Source organism: Penicillium manginii (assembly GCF_028828005.1).
Source record: "Penicillium manginii strain IBT 31320 chromosome Unknown utg000008l:1.0-3226943.0:1.0-3228205.0, whole genome shotgun sequence".
Taxonomy (NCBI): Eukaryota; Fungi; Ascomycota; class Eurotiomycetes; order Eurotiales; family Aspergillaceae; genus Penicillium; species Penicillium manginii.
In genome coordinates, this window is record NW_026643109.1 from 2,885,439 (window position 1) to 2,902,643 (window position 17,205).

Consider the following 17,205-nt stretch of genomic DNA (forward strand, 5'->3'; position numbering starts at 1 on the left):
CCACTGCTCAGAAGGCCATATTCCAGGGGTTGTTTAGCGTGTTACAGGGCTGCTACGCCGAGAATACTCCGATTACTATACGAAACAGGTAGGAGATCGGGTATGCGCTGAATCATCCAGCTGCTGGCAGTAACGTATTCTCCACTTCAATCGACATAAACATTCGGGGAGTTGATCCTGATGTAGGAAGGCGATGCCGCGATACAATACCGATGTTGCTGTGGACATATAGCATTGCGAATGCATTTCCCATTTCCCATACAGGCCTATGGGATTATTGCACGGCATCGATGTCACGATCAATGGGATGTAGGCGCAATCCTAAGTGGACCCTCGACCGATGTGGCAGACCAGGGCGTGAACGGATAGAGAATTCCGGAGAAAGACTCAACAATATGACGACTCGTATGGGTATTAGAGCCAAATATCAACGTCACCGAGATCAATGGGGCAAGTATATTCATGCGTGAACAAAGGTTGGAGCATTTTAAAAAGAGCTATATTAAGACGCTGCCCCCAGGTGTCCTAGAGAGTTCTTAAACTCCTTTATGGCCGTGTCGACGTCATCGAACGTCAATGCAGAGAGCGCCCAGTGAGCATGTTTCTGCGCCAGAGCGATAGACTCGTCGTCGACCGACCGTGATGGTTGACTTGATGGTGCAGCGGCCACATAAGCCACAGGTGCACGTACAACTGGAGGTGGTCCGGACGGTAAAGTTGCAGGATGCGGAGGATTCAAGCTAGCACCCGATAGGCTATGGAGCGAAGCTGGGGCCGGTACGCCGACCGAAGAACTAGCAGCTGGTAGTGGGGAGGGGTGCAATGTATTGGAATAGCGCAAGGCATCGGCTCCACCAAAGGTCGAGGCTCCGGGAATACCTGGTAGGTTCGGTGCCGATGAAGAGCACCCAATTGTCCCCGATGTTGAGGAAAGTTCTAGGTCTCCTGGTTGTGGGTTGTCGATGTCCTTTGTTCGCACAGGGGAATCAGGGGCATCGCCGAGTACAGAAGGAACATCAGAATTCGGGGTTGCAGGCGGCCACTGGAGTGATGAAGTTCGAGATCGGTGAAGCGACTCATCAAGAGACAATTGCTGGGCTAGCTCCCGCCCTTTTAGATGGTCGGATTCCTCTGGAATTTCCTCGATTGGCGACTGTCTGGGTCGAGAGGGCTGTTCCGCTACCGACCCATCGAATGTTTGAACCTCCCGACTGGCGATTGATTCTAGTTCTTTCTCTTCTGGCACAGGATTAGTCGAATTGGGATCTTCACCATTCTTGATCGCCTTCAAAATTCGGACTGCATGATACTTTCCGAACTTAACCCTCCCGACAATCTCCGGGTCTAGAGCCCCCCCAGATTTGACATAGTTCGAGAAATAGAGCCGCCGCCTGGAGTGTATCTGCGGTTTGCCTACTATCAAATCAGAGAAAGAGGAATCTTAGTAGCCACAGGGGACAGTTGAGAGCTCACTTCGTGACCTTGTTAGCGTTTATAGCAGCTTCAGCGCGAGCAAAAACTTCCAACCCAAAGCGCTCGACCAGTGCACTCGCCGCAACGCTATCCACCACCAATTCATCGCCAGAATGCTCCCTTTTGAACTATTCCACAGCATGGTTGTTAGTCACGTAAAGAGCAGGTAAAGGATCGAGTTGGGGGACTTGGCGAACCTGCTCCAGCTTATCCACCAGGCTGGTGGTGTAGTTTTTAATTTCATCGTTGGAATTATGAAGACCCCGTCCGATGATCTGATTCACGATGTGAAAATTACCTGCGATATTGGCGATTCAGTCAGTAAGCTCCAACCGTCCATTGCGACATCCCGAGAGGGGGGCTGGAGGGGCCGGGGGGGTTGAGACTCACACCAGTAGGCAATCACGGGCTTGGTCTTCTCGATCTGGGCTGCTCTTATGGCAAAGAGGCCAATGTCAGTGGATCTCAACCTCGCTGGAATAGTGTTTGCCATGTCAGAGGTGTGGGATAGGAAGAACGAATGAGACCCAGGAGAGGCGCCTGATCATGGTGGTAACGCCATGATCGCGATGACATCACCGGCTGCTGACACGAGAGATCCAATCCTCAGGGGTCCGAGTTTACATCTTATTAGTCTGTCACTCTGATACGCACTATTCATGAATTAGGGTCAGATCTGTACCTATAATACTGGGCGTGAACCACAGAATTTCCAGACAACACATCCAACTCGCACATTTTACAAGAGGTTATGGGCCCTCATTGCTCATTATGGATAGCAAATCAAGACATCGTAGACTCATACGAACAAACTGTCACTCTTGGAGACTGGATGCCAATAATAAAAGTCACTGCCTCGGAGCACTAGGCATCTTCGAAGGCACAGAACCAGTTGACACCGTCCAAATGATCTAACCTTAGGAATGCGGACGCCCTCCGTCCTGGTGTTCCAGGAAAGCAAGCTATGTTCATGAAACAAGGACTGATAATACAAGTAAAACCAAGAGGTCCATGGTGGTGAATCAAAAAGATTTAGCGTTTATCATACCGGTTACCCATTGCTTTATTATGGTCCTTGACTTCTTTGGATTTTGATTTTGAGTCCAATTTGCCACTCTCAGTATTAGGTCCTTCACGGTGCATTTTGAGGCTGTAGTATTCATCACGACTTTTGGTTTCATCAGCTACGGAGGACGACTCGGGCAGTTCTAAACATATATATCTGTCAGCTATCAATCCGAATTGCATAAGGTTCATGATAGCAGGAGAGCAAAGCCATGCTCACTATATTTACCTTTGCTGTTCGAATCTGCCTGGTTTGGATCAGCTTTCGATGACCTTTTGGTATCATGTTCATGATCTTTTGTGTTGGTTGCCAGACCCTTGGACTTGTGTTGAAAGAAGATAGCTGATCTTGTAGTGCGGGCCATATTGTCTTGACTGCAGCGACTTACCAGCAGGCTTGTTGGCGTGCCTCGTATGAGTCTCATTTGATTTAGGATCTGCATTGTGGCAATGTGGAAAATAAGAATTCAGTATAAATTTGGAATCAAACGACTTATTTGTCTTTGAAATGGCAGTAGGATGGTGGTGGCAAAACCCAGGTCTTGTAATTTTGGGTGAGCTAACCCTGTGACGTCTCCGGCACAGATAAGATTCCAGAGGAAGTATTAGAGCCAGGGTACAGCCTATCGCTGAACCCTCTGTCGCCACTATTTAGCAGATTGCCCGTCATTGGTATGCCATAGAGTTACTCTTTAAGTAATGCTACATAAAAGCCCAGTCAATTTACATAGACTTTATCGTACTTGCATGAAATGGGGTGAAAGTGCGCCCACTCGATGTTTGGAAGACAACGGGAGATGGGGGAAATATTGGAGAAGAGTAGATAAGGATTTGATGTGGAGTTATTAGAGTTTCGCAAAATTCCGTACATAGCTGAACTTGGTGTCTACTGATTAGCCAGCTGTTGTTTCGTTCTTTGTAACCAATCTTTTATTTATGACATATCCCAGCACCAAATTATGCATGGGGAGTCACGTCATTGTCAAGCCTGGAAATAGATTCCGCTTGCAGTTGGATACAGCTTCGTCGTTATTCAGATCCTGCATATTATGAATGGGAAGTGGTCGCATCATCATGACGGGGGGAGTTAACAGAATTTTTCAATACTTGATAACCCTCCCCCCCGGCAAAATATTTATTAATCTTTAGCGCCCGTATATAACCTTCTGTCATCTGTTTTACATATTTTCACTCACTTTCACAGGCTCTATTTGTATCAAGAGATACAAACATTCAGCCACAATGGTCGGAGCGAATACAAGACAGTCCAAGGTTTTCTATCAGGGCCAGACTGAGGACTTCGTCATATTTGTTGCAGACATAGTCACCGCGCAGAAATGGAAGACAGATCATTCAATCCCGCTTGAGCAGGTGATGGATGTGTGGAAGATATACTCTTCGCATCAGTAGGTACCCGCTCCTGAATGCTCGTATATTGCTCGATGTCAAAGAATATATACTGGCGCAGTCCACAAATTTTGGCCTTGTCGGCAAAAAATCCCTATAGGCGCAAAGCTGCCTGCTAACGATACCTTGCAATTTTACTAGACATGGATCTCAAGGGATGCATAATGAAGCCAGCAGGGCCACTCTTGTGCATGAGTTCGGGACATCCAATGATCGGGAGGTCATCTTCCATATCTTGGAGAAAGGCGAACTTCAGGAGGGTACCGTGCGTAACAACCTCTCTCTTCGCCTGATCTCTTCAGGAGCCCTGTCAGATCAGTCATTATCCCATATTACATAGGATCTCAACACAAAGCCATTTTCTTTGAGACGAGTTCTAACCATCCTACTACATGCAGGCCTCTGAACGACAAGGAGTTAGGAACGAATCACAAGGATCACGAGGCATTCATTAGAGTTCAGGTGAAGACAGATCATTGTGTGGCCCCTTATCCTCCTCTTATTATCGAGACTGTTATTCGCACTTTATTACGACCCATTCAATAACCCCGCCAGCAGCATAATCTTATCTTCGCACATTTTGAGAACATGGATCTGAGATTGATTATCCTAATGACCATAGTATCGAATGAAATTGTAACCGTATCTACATAATCACTGATGAGGTTGCATCAGTGCTTCATTCCAGTAGTCAATAACCAAAACATTGTCCCCCAACCTTCCGAAGTAGTGAAATTAAGCTGGTGTGGGTCTCAGGAGCCGTTGTTTCTTTGGGAACAGCATGCTTTGGTTTGACAAATTTACCCGATAATGACCGACAAACAGAAGTGAGGAAGATAAAGACTTGGCTAGCATGTAACATATTTGACATCTTAGCATATTGAAGACTGTGCTCGTTCCTCAGGGTCAACTTCACTAGTAAGAAAAGAGGCAAATATTTCAGAAAGTATGCGCAGAATATTTTCATACTGTTCAAGGGTCAAATTGGATTAACGACCGTACTGGGCCTAATTTCTCACCTTTGTTATCACCGTAGCTTCGTCATCAGGTATTTCAAACTTCATGTTCCGAAGTGCCGTCCAGGTAGTGGCGGTGTATTGTTTGACTTTTGCCCATTTATGGCCCTGAGAAATGATCCATTGGCTCTCATCATGAAAACGCATAAAAGCCTTCATCATATACTCGGTTTTCCAGAGAGGGCAAAATTGGTCATAATCACTATAGCCGTTCTGCTGTAGGAAGTCTTCTTCAACCATTGAAGCCACATCAAGTGTAATTTTGTCGTGGTCATTAAGTGCAGCCTTGCCGACCAGTTGCACGAGCTGTTTCAAAGCTTTTGAGCTTGATAGAAGCTTTTTCATCTTGTCCCTTAGCTGTGGGAACCCAGGGTGGTGCTTCTCATAGTGCGGTTCTAAGACTGCTGAGTATTTACTGTAAGATAAGGAGATGTTGATGGAAGGAAAATGTTTCCTCTGCGCGAGCTTTTTGTCCAGACCCCAAAACACCTGAACAATACCAAGGGTGCAGCTAGTGACGGGGTCTGAGAAGTCCCCACCGGGAGGGCTTACTGAACCTATAATACTGATGCTACCTGTCCTTTTTGCACTGCCGATAGCCAGAGCTCGCCCTGCACGTTCATAGAATGAAGCCAGCTTGGAACCTAGGTAGGCAGGGAACCCTTGGTCTGCAGGCATTTCCCCGAGGCGACCAGAAATCTCACGTAAAGCTTCCGCCCACCGAGAGGTAGAATCCGCCATTAGCGTTACATTTTTGCCTTGATCGCGGAAATACTCCGAGATAGTAATACCAGTATATATTGAAGCCTCGCGGGCGGCGACAGGCATGTTGGAGGTGTTAGCTACCAGGCAAGTTCGTCTCATTATAGACTCCATCTTTCCATCCTTGTTTATGGACAGCTATGCTTCGAATTAAAATAGCAATTCTCGAGGTCCGGTACGGTATTCTTAACATACCCGAGGAAACTCCGTCAAGACCTCTGTCATTTCGTTACCACGCTCACCACATCCAACATAGATAATGACATCGCTGTTTGAGAATTTGGAAATGCTTTGGCTGATGACTGTCTTGCCGCTTCCGAACGCACCAGGGATACATACCGTGCCGCCCTGTGCGCATGGGAAGAGAGCATCGAGGACTCTCTGTCCGGTGAAAAAAGGGGAATTGCAGCACAAACTTTCCGTGACGGGTCGAGGAATGCGTACCGGCCAAACATGCATCATGCTATACTCGACTTCGTTGCCATCGAATTCGATTGCCAAAAGCTTCTCGATAACCGTGTAGCTACCCGCCTCCGCTATTCGCGTGATTCTTCCCCTTGCACGCGGAGGAAGCATAATCTTATGGTCATCAAGTAAATTATTCTCGAATAAATTTCCCCAGATATCACCGCCGGTGATGTGATCCCCAACTTTGAATGTTCCCGGCTTGAAGTCCCAAGTCTTTTCGCGGTTGAGTGCAGGAACGTCAATCCCACGTGGGATATAAATACTTTTTGTCAGGCATGAAATAGCCTCCAGAGGCCTTTGAGTTCCGTCGTAAATAGTACCCATCAGTCCAGGCCTAAGTTCGACAGTCAGAGGCTCTCCTGTGCCGGTTACAGGGTCACCAACTGCTACACCACCTGCCGGTCCGGTCATATGACGTCAGCAGCGGAAAGTGGGTAACGAACGGATAAAAATGTACTTGTTTCCTCGTAGATCTGTATGGTAACTTTATCGTGCTCTATTTTAATGATTTCCCCCACTAACGAGTCGTACCCTACCCGACACTGTAGAAAAGTTAGTCAAAAAATTCTTAGCATGTTGGACTCATAATCACTTACAAGTTCGTACATACAGCTGCCTCGCATATTCTCTGCAATAATAATAGGTCCTGAAATAGAGAATACTGAGCCGGTTCGGCCATTTTCCTTGTATAACTGTTCAACCCTCGACGCCATCGCATATGTTTTCGTAAGTACCGGAAGTTGTGGTACGTAAGGTATTTTGTGAAAACTTGTAAAAATGCGGTCGCAGATGCGTCGGAGAATATCAATACATCAAGTTGGCGGCGACTCGAGGGCGTTTCGTTGGCTGTGGCTTGCTTATATACCAGGTACAGAACGGCACCAAATGAAGAATCGTGAAGTTGATTATTGCAAATTGACTGCGGTTAGGCGCTGCCATTTATACTGAAGGTTTCAAATATTGGTGTTGCGCGAAATCATTAATTACTTGTGCGGCTGTGCCACCCACCCACACCGCTCCCACGCACTCATTGTGGGCGGCTAGTTACATCATCATGACTGTAGTCGTTACCTTGACACTATCTTCTAGCTTTTCCTGACGATCTGAATCTTTAGGTTGGGAAATTTATCTAGGCATGTTTAAAAACACATGGCGGCTAATTAGTCGCTCCATCAATGATGCTTGCGCCGCTAGGGTCGACAGATGCTTCGACCGCCCAACAGCAGGTTTAATATCTTCTCACAAGCAGCTTTGTTCGTACGCTACTAACGCCAAACCATCCGCTGAAGCCTCTTCGATGCTTCAGCAGAGGATACACGACATTAAGGAGACATCTGACCTTCCAGAGGAAGGCCGAGTCTTGTCTGTCAGTGACGGTATAGTTCGTGCACATGGATTGACTAACATTCAAGCTGAAGAGCTTGTCGAATTTGCCTCCGGTGTGAAGGGTATGTGCATGAACCTAGAAGCTGCTCGTGTCGGTATCGTCCTTTTTGGTTCGGATCGCCTCGTCAAACAGGGCGAGATTGTCAAGCGAACTGGTGAGATTGTCGATATTCCTGTTGGCCCTGAGATGCTAGGTCGAGTGGTGAACGCACTCGGAAATCCCATCGATGGAAAAGGGGCCATCAAAACCACCGAGAAGCGCCGGGCTCAGCTCAAGGCCCCTGGTATTCTACCTCGCCATTCCGTCAACCAGCCCGTCCAGACTGGCCTAAAAGCAATTGACGCCATGGTACCCATTGGCCGCGGTCAGCGTGAGCTGATAATCGGGGATCGTCAAACTGGGAAGACGGCCATCGCTCTGGACACTATACTAAACCAGAGAAGATGGAATGGCTCCGACGCCGAGACTGACAAGCTGTACTGTATTTACGTTGCTATCGGCCAGAAGCGCTCAACGGTGGTCCAGCTTGTCAATACCCTGGAGGAGAATGATGCCATGAAATATTCGATCGTTGTCGCAGCTACAGCTTCAGAAGCTGCTCCTCTTCAATACCTTGCACCCTTCGCTGGCTGTGCTATTGGGGAGTGGTTCCGAGACAACGGCAGGCATGCCATTATCATCTATGATGATTTGTCAAAGCATGCTGTTGCCTACCGTCAGATGTCGCTGTTGCTCCGTCGGCCTCCTGGACGCGAGGCTTTCCCTGGAGATATCTTCTACCTCCATTCTCGTCTCTTGGAGCGCGCCGCAAAATTGAATAATAAGCAAGGTGGCGGTTCTCTCACTGCCCTTCCTATCGTTGAGACGCAGGGTGGTGACGTTTCTGCATACATCCCCACCAACGTGATCTCCATCACTGATGGTCAGATATTTTTGGAATCTGAACTCTTCTACAAGGGCATCCGTCCTGCGGTCAATGTTGGATTATCTGTGTCTCGTGTTGGCTCTGCTGCACAGCTTCAATCTATGAAACAGGTCGCCGGTTCCCTCAAGCTCTTCTTGGCCCAATATCGTGAAGTTGCTGCCTTTTCTCAACTAGGTTCAGATTTGGATGCCGCCACCAAGCAAACGCTTAGACGTGGTGAGCGTCTAACAGAGCTTTTGAAACAGAAGCAGTACGCTCCAATGGCTGTCAATGAGATGGTACCCTTGATCTACGCTGGTATTAATGGCCTTCTTGACTATATATCTGTTAACAGGATTATGCGCTGGGAAGCTGAGCTCCTTGCCCACTTGAAAAACAATAAGCCAGAGATACTCTCCAGGATTCAAGATGAAGGCAAACTAAGCAATGGCCTGGAAGCTCAGGTCAAGAAAGTCATCATCGACTTCAACAAAACTTTCACGCAGGCAGTTGTTTCCGGTGCGTAAATCTGCGTCGCGTTGTTTTTCATTCGAGCTTTGGTTCCACGCACGTTTCCATCTACGATATTTACACGTGAAACGGCGTAGCATCGGGTTAACTAATTCCTGCTCTTCGGCCTCAAATTGTCACCAAACTTTCGTAGGAATGAGCCTTGGGTATGAAGTCCTCTGAGATATTCTGAGATATATATCAAATAACATTCGACGCCTCATTACTTAGTTTAGAAAATCTGTTATGTACTTCCGTCCACTAAATCTCGTTCTGGAGCTGATTGTTAAGGGATATTCTTCCGTGAGACCTTTGAATTTCGGAAACACTTAATCTCTTTATACCCGAGGGCTGTCCTTGTACTACTGTCACCTATTAATTAAAAACGGTATCTTTTGATCCATTGTTCTGCCGTTGATTTCGGACAGTCCATGACGTCACATCTAATACGCCACTGTCATCTGCGTACGTTTGTAAGCTCCACATTGATACTTCGCTGCTTTTCCTCTGTATCCTTGGATCTTATTCGTCAACTGCCAGTGAATAAGAGTCAATTTATAATATACGAAGGCTCTGCTTTTTAGTTTCCTACAGGTAGGTGGGTGGTGAAACGCAGCTCCCCTCATAGTGTGTGACATCCTAAATGATTATGCTCACGTTGGGGTTCTCACATATTATGACCCGGTATTCTCCCTGAGATTGGCAAATATACAGGAGTGAGGTGAGCCTTTGTACGGTAATATTGCTATGTGCGCCACACGATGTTACATCATTACGAAGACACCCCAGAGCTGGTGTCCAATGAGTACGGTCTGCATTATAGTTCACCTACCAACAATGTTTCTAGTTGCAGGTGAGCCTTGGTAGAATAAAGTGAAATAAATTATCTGGAATGTCAAATGAAGTTGTCGTCCAGTGGTGGATATATAATTGCTTTATGAGTCAGAAATGCGCACCCTGACAATATCTTTGTCTAGCGGTATATTTTCTTGTTATTATTGACACCCGACTGCTTGACCACCATTCCGGAGTACGAGGTAACTGCATTGTGGTGGACCTTACACTTCGTTTTCTCTATAGCGCAATACTCTATCTGAGCTTTTGCTTATCGTATTATGGTGACCCCGAAGCTTCCATTTCTCCATCCAAATTTCATACGCGTCGCGCAGTCATATAAACGATCTTCCGGCCGCACCATTCGATTTCCTTTCAGCGGTGGCTCTAGCCTTCACGCCGGTTTCTATACTAGTCTACAATACAATCAACAAGTGCATCCATAGTACAACTGCTCATATGCCAAGCCAAGCCTCCATCCATGCAGGCGATCGAAGGACGGTTCATCCAGCCAGCTCGCCGAAGTCACATTGTCCGGAGAAGGCGATACAAGTAGCAGTGAGAGGAACAACATTTTGCCAGGCCAGCAGCTTCAAGATGCCAAAAGGGTGACTACAATTACATTCTTTTCAATATCATTCGATAAGCAAGCTTTTCTAGACTCGAAGCAAGGCAACTCGTTGGTAAATTCAGAGCAGCAAGAGGAGCATGTGATGGGCAATGATGGGGCCCAAGATACCTCTACCTCTTCCGCTCGTCTTGCACGGACGGAAAGCAAAAAGCCACATATATCTCCCTACCCGAACCAGGGCGCGTTTGACGATGCAATCCACATGCCCACCCCCTCAGCCTATCTGACCCCCCCTGGACTAATAACACCACACAACAAACCCCCACGCCCGATACCAATTCGTAGCGAGTATCAACCCGATACTTATTTCTTAGTTCGTGATCTCACAAATGGCGGCTTTACAAATGAGCAATCGGTGACAATCACGAAAGCTATCCAACATATCCTACAAAAGAACATCGATATCGCAAAACAATGTCTGATTTCCAAATCCACTGTCGACAACGAGTCCTACCAATTCAAGGCAGCCTGCTCAGAATTCCGATCGTCCTTACGAACAGCGTATAATTTGGAAACGAAAAGACAACATGCTTTGCGGATACAATTGGAGCAAGAATATGATACTCTCTCGCAGCGTCTCACCCAAGAAATTGTTGGCATGAAAGATAGTATCAAGGGTATGTTAAATGAATATAGCATTGCCACCCGAGAGGACCAACGGATTATCGACATCTTGCTCCAGGAGCTTAATTACAAAATTAGTGTGTCACTAAACAGCGATGGGAAGACCGCAATCAATAGTATCAGATGGATGTTGACACGTCGCGCTGCCCTGACTATTGCATCTTGCGCTTGTGCGTCTTTAATGCGTCTCGAATAAGATCTGAAACCTCATGGCTGACGATATCCTTTTACCAAGTGATGATTGTCTTCTTCCTGAAGTACTCTTCTACCCGCGCGCAAGATTCAGAGCAAAACATCAAAAACGAATGACAGTCTGTTGCAAAGGCACCTCTCAAACAAAGTGAGACATCCTCTCTTTATTACCTTCTGATGGTTATCAATACTGATCATGGTATCTTCAAGTGTGCCCCGAGGAACCAGGACAGAAATAATGGTCTAACTCCGGGGCACCTTATTGACGCATACTGTATTGAGCTGAAACAAACTTAAGCCTTATCATATTACCCATTATCTTCGTACTCAAAATGGGGCTCTTAAACGCAGCTCCATAATACCAACCTCTAACCTCAGGAATATATGATGGAGTGTGGTTCATGGCCTACTGTACCCTCCATAAATGATACTAGAGTCCTCAACCACCCCAGAAGAACCACTGCATTAGCTGACTTTGTATTTTGCAGGTCACACTTGTATGAATTGTGGAGAAATAGTCCATTCAATTATTACTTCTCTGCGAATAAGACATGTTACCAGATCATTCGCTCGGTTGATCCCGAAGCGCAGTCACGTTTTATATAAATTCGGCGCTTTGCTTTCCGTCGATGGGGTCTGGGTCTTCTTCACTCGATGCTGAAGGTTGAGATTAACATCATCCTGATCTGCCCTAATCTAAAGACGACAACCTTTCAGTGGAAGATTCTTGGATCCATGATAATGCAAACAGTGGAAGCTCACCGCAGCCTCGCTCAATGTAGCCAGGGCTTCATCCCATTTAAGCCCAGTTTTTGTCTTTTCTGACAGGTCCGTGGCCAAAGGCGCTGATTCAAAATCATCAGGAAGCCCGGTAGCAACAGAAGTTGGAGTAGTTCTCTTTGTAGTGCTGAATTGGGGTAGTTCGTGATAGCAAGCCCTAAAAATATGACCGACCCGTAGAAGTGAACAAGGCCTGGCTGATAGGGGTCGCATGGTAGTAGCCACAGGCTTAGGTTGTTGAGTGTTGTGACTGACGTGAATAACGTGACTGATTTCTGCTTCAATAATGTAGTGTCAATGGTGAAAGCTAGTCGTCTCGATTCAGAGAACAGATTAATTTGGATGGAGCGTAACTTTGCTGATCAACTGATTGGCGGTTAGGTGACTGTTGGTCATTATGAGGTCAATACTCCGTATTGTTTTCCGTAGATGCAGATGACAAATTCGATACCGTCGTTGTTACCCCGCTATCGAGCTCAATACCATTCCAAATATTTAAAATTCGAACCAGTTTTATTTTTACCATAACGCCTCTATACAAAAATACTAGCTATCAAATCGATTTAGGGCACTTATGCATTCTCGCACCAAGCCGGCATGACCGACTCGAATACCCATCTGGTGTCCGTGCCCTTTACGCAGTCTGGTGCCAAGTCAGTAGAGTCAGAGAGCATTCCTCAAAACCTTTTTAGCCAAGGCAGAGACACATATGCTCCTCTATCATCTCACATATCGCTGGGTAGAGACAATTCCGGCAATGATGGTGGTACGCTCCAACCAGGACTCAGCGGGGAGTCCAATTTCGAAGCGGCGAACAAGAAGTTCGCCTTCTCGCTGGACCAGCTGAACAAACTCCTAAACCCCAAGAGTTTCAGCGCCTTTAGCGCTCTAGGTGGCATGAGTGGGCTTGAAAAAGGTCTGCGAACCGACGTGCTGAGCGGCTTGAGCATTGACGAGACCGTGTTGGATGACACGGGGAGTTTTGACCGGGTGGGTGTACGAACCTTCGTGGCACCGCATGATGCCAGTCTGGAAGAATCAGCAATGAAGTGGCCACAGGACCAATTTGCGGATCGCCAGCGTGTGTTTGGAATTAACAGGCTTCCCGAGAAGAAGCTCAAATCTATTTGGGAGCTCGTCTGGATCGCGTACAATGACAGGGTGTTGATTCTTCTATCAATTGCCGCTGCTGTATCCCTTGCCGTTGGTATTCCGCAAACTGTGCGAGGAACGGGCGTGGAATGGGTGGAGGGAGCAGCGATCATAGTTGCCATCTTTGTTGTCGTCACCGTCGGTGCGGCGAATGATTGGCAGAAAGAACGGCAATTCGCGAAGCTTAACCAAAAGAAAGAGGATCGATATGTCAAGGTCGTCCGATCGGGCAAGAGGGCGGAGGTGTCGAACTATGATATTATGGTCGGGGACGTGATATGCCTGGAACCGGGCGATATAATCCCAGCCGATGGGATCCTGATTGACGGACAGGGCGTCAAATGTGACGAGTCGTCGGTAACAGGCGAGTCAGACCTCCTTCGGAAAACCCCTGGCGACAAGGCCTACAGGGCAGTTGAGCAGAATGACGACCTGAAGAAGATGGATCCATTCATCATGTCGGGTTCTAAGGTTGAAGAGGGTATGGGGACCTTTCTGGTCACTGCTACCGGTGTCCACTCGACCTACGGCCGAACCATGATGTCTCTCCAGGCCGAGGGCGAGACTACCCCGCTACAGGTCAAGCTAAACGTGCTGGCAGATTATATTGCCAAGGTTGGCCTTGCCTCAGGCCTGACACTGTTCATAGTGCTGTTCATCAAGTTTCTAGTCCGCCTCAAGGACATCCAAGGCGGTGCAGAGGCCAAAGGCCAGGCTTTTCTGCGGATTTTTATTGTGGCCGTCACCGTCGTCGTTGTAGCAGTACCCGAGGGACTGCCATTGGCGGTCACCCTCGCTCTCGCCTTTGCAACAACAAGGATGATCAAGGACAACAACCTCGTACGCTTACTCAGAGCATGTGAGACCATGGGAAATGCCACAACCATTTGCTCCGACAAAACCGGCACACTCACCGAGAATAAAATGAGTGTCGTGGCTGTGACTCTAGGCACCACGTCACGATTTGGAGAGCAACCGTCTTCGAACGATGCGGCCAGCGCACCAAGCCCAGGGACTCTGTCAGCCTCTAAATTTATATCCTCGCTTGCACTATCGATCAAAAACCATTTGCTTCAATCAATCGTCCTCAACTCGACTGCGTTCGAGGGTGAGCGTGATGGAGTGACGACGTTTATTGGATCGAAGACGGAGACGGCGTTGTTGTCATTCGCGCGAGAGCAACTCGGGCTTGGTCCAGTGGGCGAGGCGAGAGCAAACGTGAAGATTGTGCAGATATTCCCGTTCGCCTCAAGTCGCAAATGCATGGCAGTGGTTGTTTCGATGGATAATGGAAAGTATCGGATGCTGGTGAAAGGTGCTGCAGAGATCTTACTCCGCCAATCGACACAGATCGTGCAAGATGCGACCAGTGGTATGGCGGAGGCACCGCTATCCGAGGACAATAGGCTCGCGCTAGATACCATTATAACGAATTACGCGTCTCGCTCTCTGAGGTGTATTGCGCTTGTGCACCGGGACTTTGAAAACTGGCCGCCACATGGGACACCGACGCACGAAAATGACGGCGAAATGGCATACTTTGAGCCAATATTCAAGAACATGACGATGCTAGGCATCTTCGGCATCCAGGACCCCGTCCGCGAAGGAGTCCCCGACGCGGTCCGCCAGTGTCAGCGCGCCGGAGTTTTTGTCAGGATGGTGACTGGCGACAATATTAACACAGCGAAAGCCATCGCCCAGCAATGCGGTATCTACACGCCTGGTGGTATCACCATCGAAGGGCCTGAATTCCGCCAGTTGAACCACGATCGGATAAACGAGCTCATCCCAAATCTGCAGATTATCGCGCGGTCAAGTCCAGACGACAAGAACATTTTGGTCAGCCAGCTCAAGGAACTTGGCGACACCGTAGCCGTGACTGGGGATGGGACAAATGACGCGCTGGCACTTAAGACTGCTGACGTTGGTTTTGCAATGGGCATAACGGGCACTGAAGTTGCGAAGGAGGCGTCAGATATTATCATAATGGACGACAATTTTGCATCAATTGTCAAGGCGATAGCGTGGGGACGCACGGTCAATGACGCCGTCAAAAAGTTCCTTCAGGTAAGATCACCATAACCCGTTCCAAGACCTGAAACTGACTACCATTTAGTTCCAAATAACCGTTAACATCACTGCTGTCGTCCTCACCTTTGTTTCGGCTGTTGCCAGTAATAACGAGGATTCTGTCCTCAGCGCAGTTCAGCTATTGTGGGTCAACCTCATCATGGACACTTTCGCCGCTCTTGCACTTGGTATCCTTTCCCCATATCTTGGGTTTCTCCAAGGTTCCTAATCGTTCTATAGCGACGGACCCTCCTTCAGCATACGTTCTCGAGCGCAAACCCGATCTCAAATCCGCGCCGTTAATCACCTTGACAATGTGGAAGATGATCGTTGGCCAGGCCATCTATCAACTAGCAGTGTCGCTCATCCTGCACTTTCATGGTCAATCCCTCTTCTTAAAATGGGAGATCAGGTATGTGCAGACAGTGGTGTTCAATACTTTTGTATTCATGCAGATATTCAACCAGTACAAGCAAGTAGTGCGGTTCTCTCCCGGTAGCATCACCTACTGACTGATACCTGCAGCTGTCGCCGGATTGACAACCGTCTAAATATTTTGGAGGGCATCCTAAGCAACAGATGGTTCATTCTCATTCAGGTCATCATCATCGGTGGCCAGATCATGATCATTTTCCTCGGTGGCAAAGCCTTTTCCGTGCAGTGTCTTGACCAGCCCTCCCAGTGGGCAGTCAGCGTGTTGCTTGGGGCTCTTACGGTACCGATGGGGGTAATGCTTCGTCTGATCCCGGATAAAGTCATCTCCAGGGTTATAATATATATATGGAGCCGCGCAAAGGGTCCTGGGCTGGATGTCTCTGGGGAGGACCGCCATTACGGGTGGGATCTCGCACTGGAGGCAATCCGCGACCAGCCGTCGTTCATGAAGAGGATCCGCGGAGGGCGACTGAGGCATATAATACACAAGCACCCCGAAGTTTTCTTCCAGTCCCGCGGCAGCTCACAACTCCCATATGCTTCTACGCTGCCCACAACGATTGAAGACACGACGGTCAGTGGCCTTATGGATCAATATTCGACATCTGCGCCTGCATCTGAGCGGACACCTTTAATTTGCGGTAGTGGGACGAAACAGAGCCAGTCGCAGGTGTAGGCATCACACCATCAGCAAAGACTTTTCGTCGTCGTTTTGATAATCCATGCGGAGGTACGAATCTCTCGCTATATGTGTCTTCAAATGGCGATACTGTAACGTATTTGTTTGACTCCTGTTATGTAAATTAATAAGAAATTTTCAACTTTGGTGCCACAGACCCTACCAGTGAGTCGAAATGACGAGGGGGCAAGCCATCCATGATCATGCGGATTCCCTGGAACCGCAGGCGGCGGCGGTCATGGTCAACGAGCACCAGAGTTAAGTGGCGCAGGACTTTTCGACGTGAGGCTTGTTCCGCAAGTTTTGAAACAAAATCCCATTGTTATTCCTGAAGCTTAGAGGGTGATACCGCATAAATCAAGAAAACATGGACAATCGATCTAAGAGATCCGGTAGGACCGGGAGGGAACTTCAGAGTATAATGATGGCATTTTGATATGTTGTGTAACACTCCTGTCGGTCATTAAATTTGCCAGGCAATAGATCAACAATTACTCCGAATTGACAGGACTTTCCATTTCTCGTCTATTCATGAGTTGGCCACCCCTCCAATGTCAATTGACCGCGAAACTCCGGGCTGTAGACAGAACTCATATTGTCCAAGGTTGCCACATAGCGATTGCGGCCGCCCACTTTGGCATGGGTAGTATAATGGGCCTTGAGATTGTCCGCGCGTTTGAAGGTGCGGTGACATTCTGGCACCCAGCAGGTGTACGGCCTTTCATCTGATGGCATGTCAGGTGTCGCTCGAGGGCCTTTCGGCGCCTTAATTGGCTGTCACACCCCGAGTGTGTATATTTAAACTGCCGCTGGGGT

The 17,205-nt window shown here is 47.9% G+C and overlaps 8 protein-coding genes across 8 annotated transcripts; 5 read left to right on the forward strand and 3 right to left on the reverse strand.

The window, feature by feature from the left end:
- Nucleotides 1–502: 502 nt before the first annotated feature.
- Nucleotides 503–1,966, reverse strand: N7533_011672 (VTA1 family vacuolar protein sorting-associated protein; the record flags this gene model as incomplete). Its single annotated transcript, XM_057108322.1, has 4 exons — nucleotides 503–1,391; nucleotides 1,474–1,601; nucleotides 1,671–1,771; nucleotides 1,864–1,966. 4 exons carry the CDS (start codon nucleotides 1,964–1,966, stop codon nucleotides 503–505), a joined length of 1,221 nt encoding a protein of 406 aa, XP_056955700.1.
- A 539-nt stretch (nucleotides 1,967–2,505) lies between these two features.
- Nucleotides 2,506–2,903, reverse strand: N7533_011673 (uncharacterized protein; the record flags this gene model as incomplete). Its single annotated transcript, XM_057108323.1, has 2 exons — nucleotides 2,506–2,702; nucleotides 2,768–2,903. The coding sequence occupies 2 exons, from the start codon at nucleotides 2,901–2,903 to the stop codon at nucleotides 2,506–2,508; spliced, it is 333 nt and encodes a 110-aa protein (XP_056955701.1).
- Nucleotides 2,904–3,780: 877 nt separating this feature from the next.
- N7533_011674 (SBDS family protein) lies at nucleotides 3,781–4,285 on the forward strand (the record flags this gene model as incomplete). The annotated part of the gene is made up of 2 exons (XM_057108324.1): nucleotides 3,781–3,944; nucleotides 4,087–4,285. 2 exons carry the CDS (start codon nucleotides 3,781–3,783, stop codon nucleotides 4,283–4,285), a joined length of 363 nt encoding a protein of 120 aa, XP_056955702.1.
- A 667-nt stretch (nucleotides 4,286–4,952) lies between these two features.
- On the reverse strand, nucleotides 4,953–6,958 carry N7533_011675 (vacuolar ATP synthase catalytic subunit A; the record flags this gene model as incomplete). Its single annotated transcript, XM_057108325.1, has 4 exons — nucleotides 4,953–5,861; nucleotides 5,919–6,586; nucleotides 6,649–6,733; nucleotides 6,788–6,958. Coding segments are annotated over 4 exons (1,833 nt in total), but the record flags the coding sequence as incomplete, so codon positions are not given.
- A 530-nt stretch (nucleotides 6,959–7,488) lies between these two features.
- N7533_011676 (F0F1 ATP synthase subunit alpha) lies at nucleotides 7,489–9,009 on the forward strand (the record flags this gene model as incomplete). Its single annotated transcript, XM_057108326.1, has 1 exon — nucleotides 7,489–9,009. The coding sequence occupies one exon, from the start codon at nucleotides 7,489–7,491 to the stop codon at nucleotides 9,007–9,009; it is 1,521 nt and encodes a 506-aa protein (XP_056955704.1).
- Nucleotides 9,010–10,539: 1,530 nt separating this feature from the next.
- On the forward strand, nucleotides 10,540–11,277 carry N7533_011677 (CCDC90 family protein; the record flags this gene model as incomplete). The annotated part of the gene is made up of 1 exon (XM_057108327.1): nucleotides 10,540–11,277. The coding sequence occupies one exon, from the start codon at nucleotides 10,540–10,542 to the stop codon at nucleotides 11,275–11,277; it is 738 nt and encodes a 245-aa protein (XP_056955705.1).
- A 13-nt stretch (nucleotides 11,278–11,290) lies between these two features.
- N7533_011678 (uncharacterized protein) lies at nucleotides 11,291–11,570 on the forward strand (the record flags this gene model as incomplete). Its single annotated transcript, XM_057108328.1, has 2 exons — nucleotides 11,291–11,338; nucleotides 11,394–11,570. The coding sequence occupies 2 exons, from the start codon at nucleotides 11,291–11,293 to the stop codon at nucleotides 11,568–11,570; spliced, it is 225 nt and encodes a 74-aa protein (XP_056955706.1).
- Nucleotides 11,571–12,650: 1,080 nt separating this feature from the next.
- On the forward strand, nucleotides 12,651–16,386 carry N7533_011679 (cation-translocating P-type ATPase; the record flags this gene model as incomplete). Its single annotated transcript, XM_057108329.1, has 4 exons — nucleotides 12,651–15,272; nucleotides 15,322–15,463; nucleotides 15,516–15,759; nucleotides 15,801–16,386. 4 exons carry the CDS (start codon nucleotides 12,651–12,653, stop codon nucleotides 16,384–16,386), a joined length of 3,594 nt encoding a protein of 1,197 aa, XP_056955707.1.
- Between the last annotated feature and the right edge of the window lie 819 nt (nucleotides 16,387–17,205).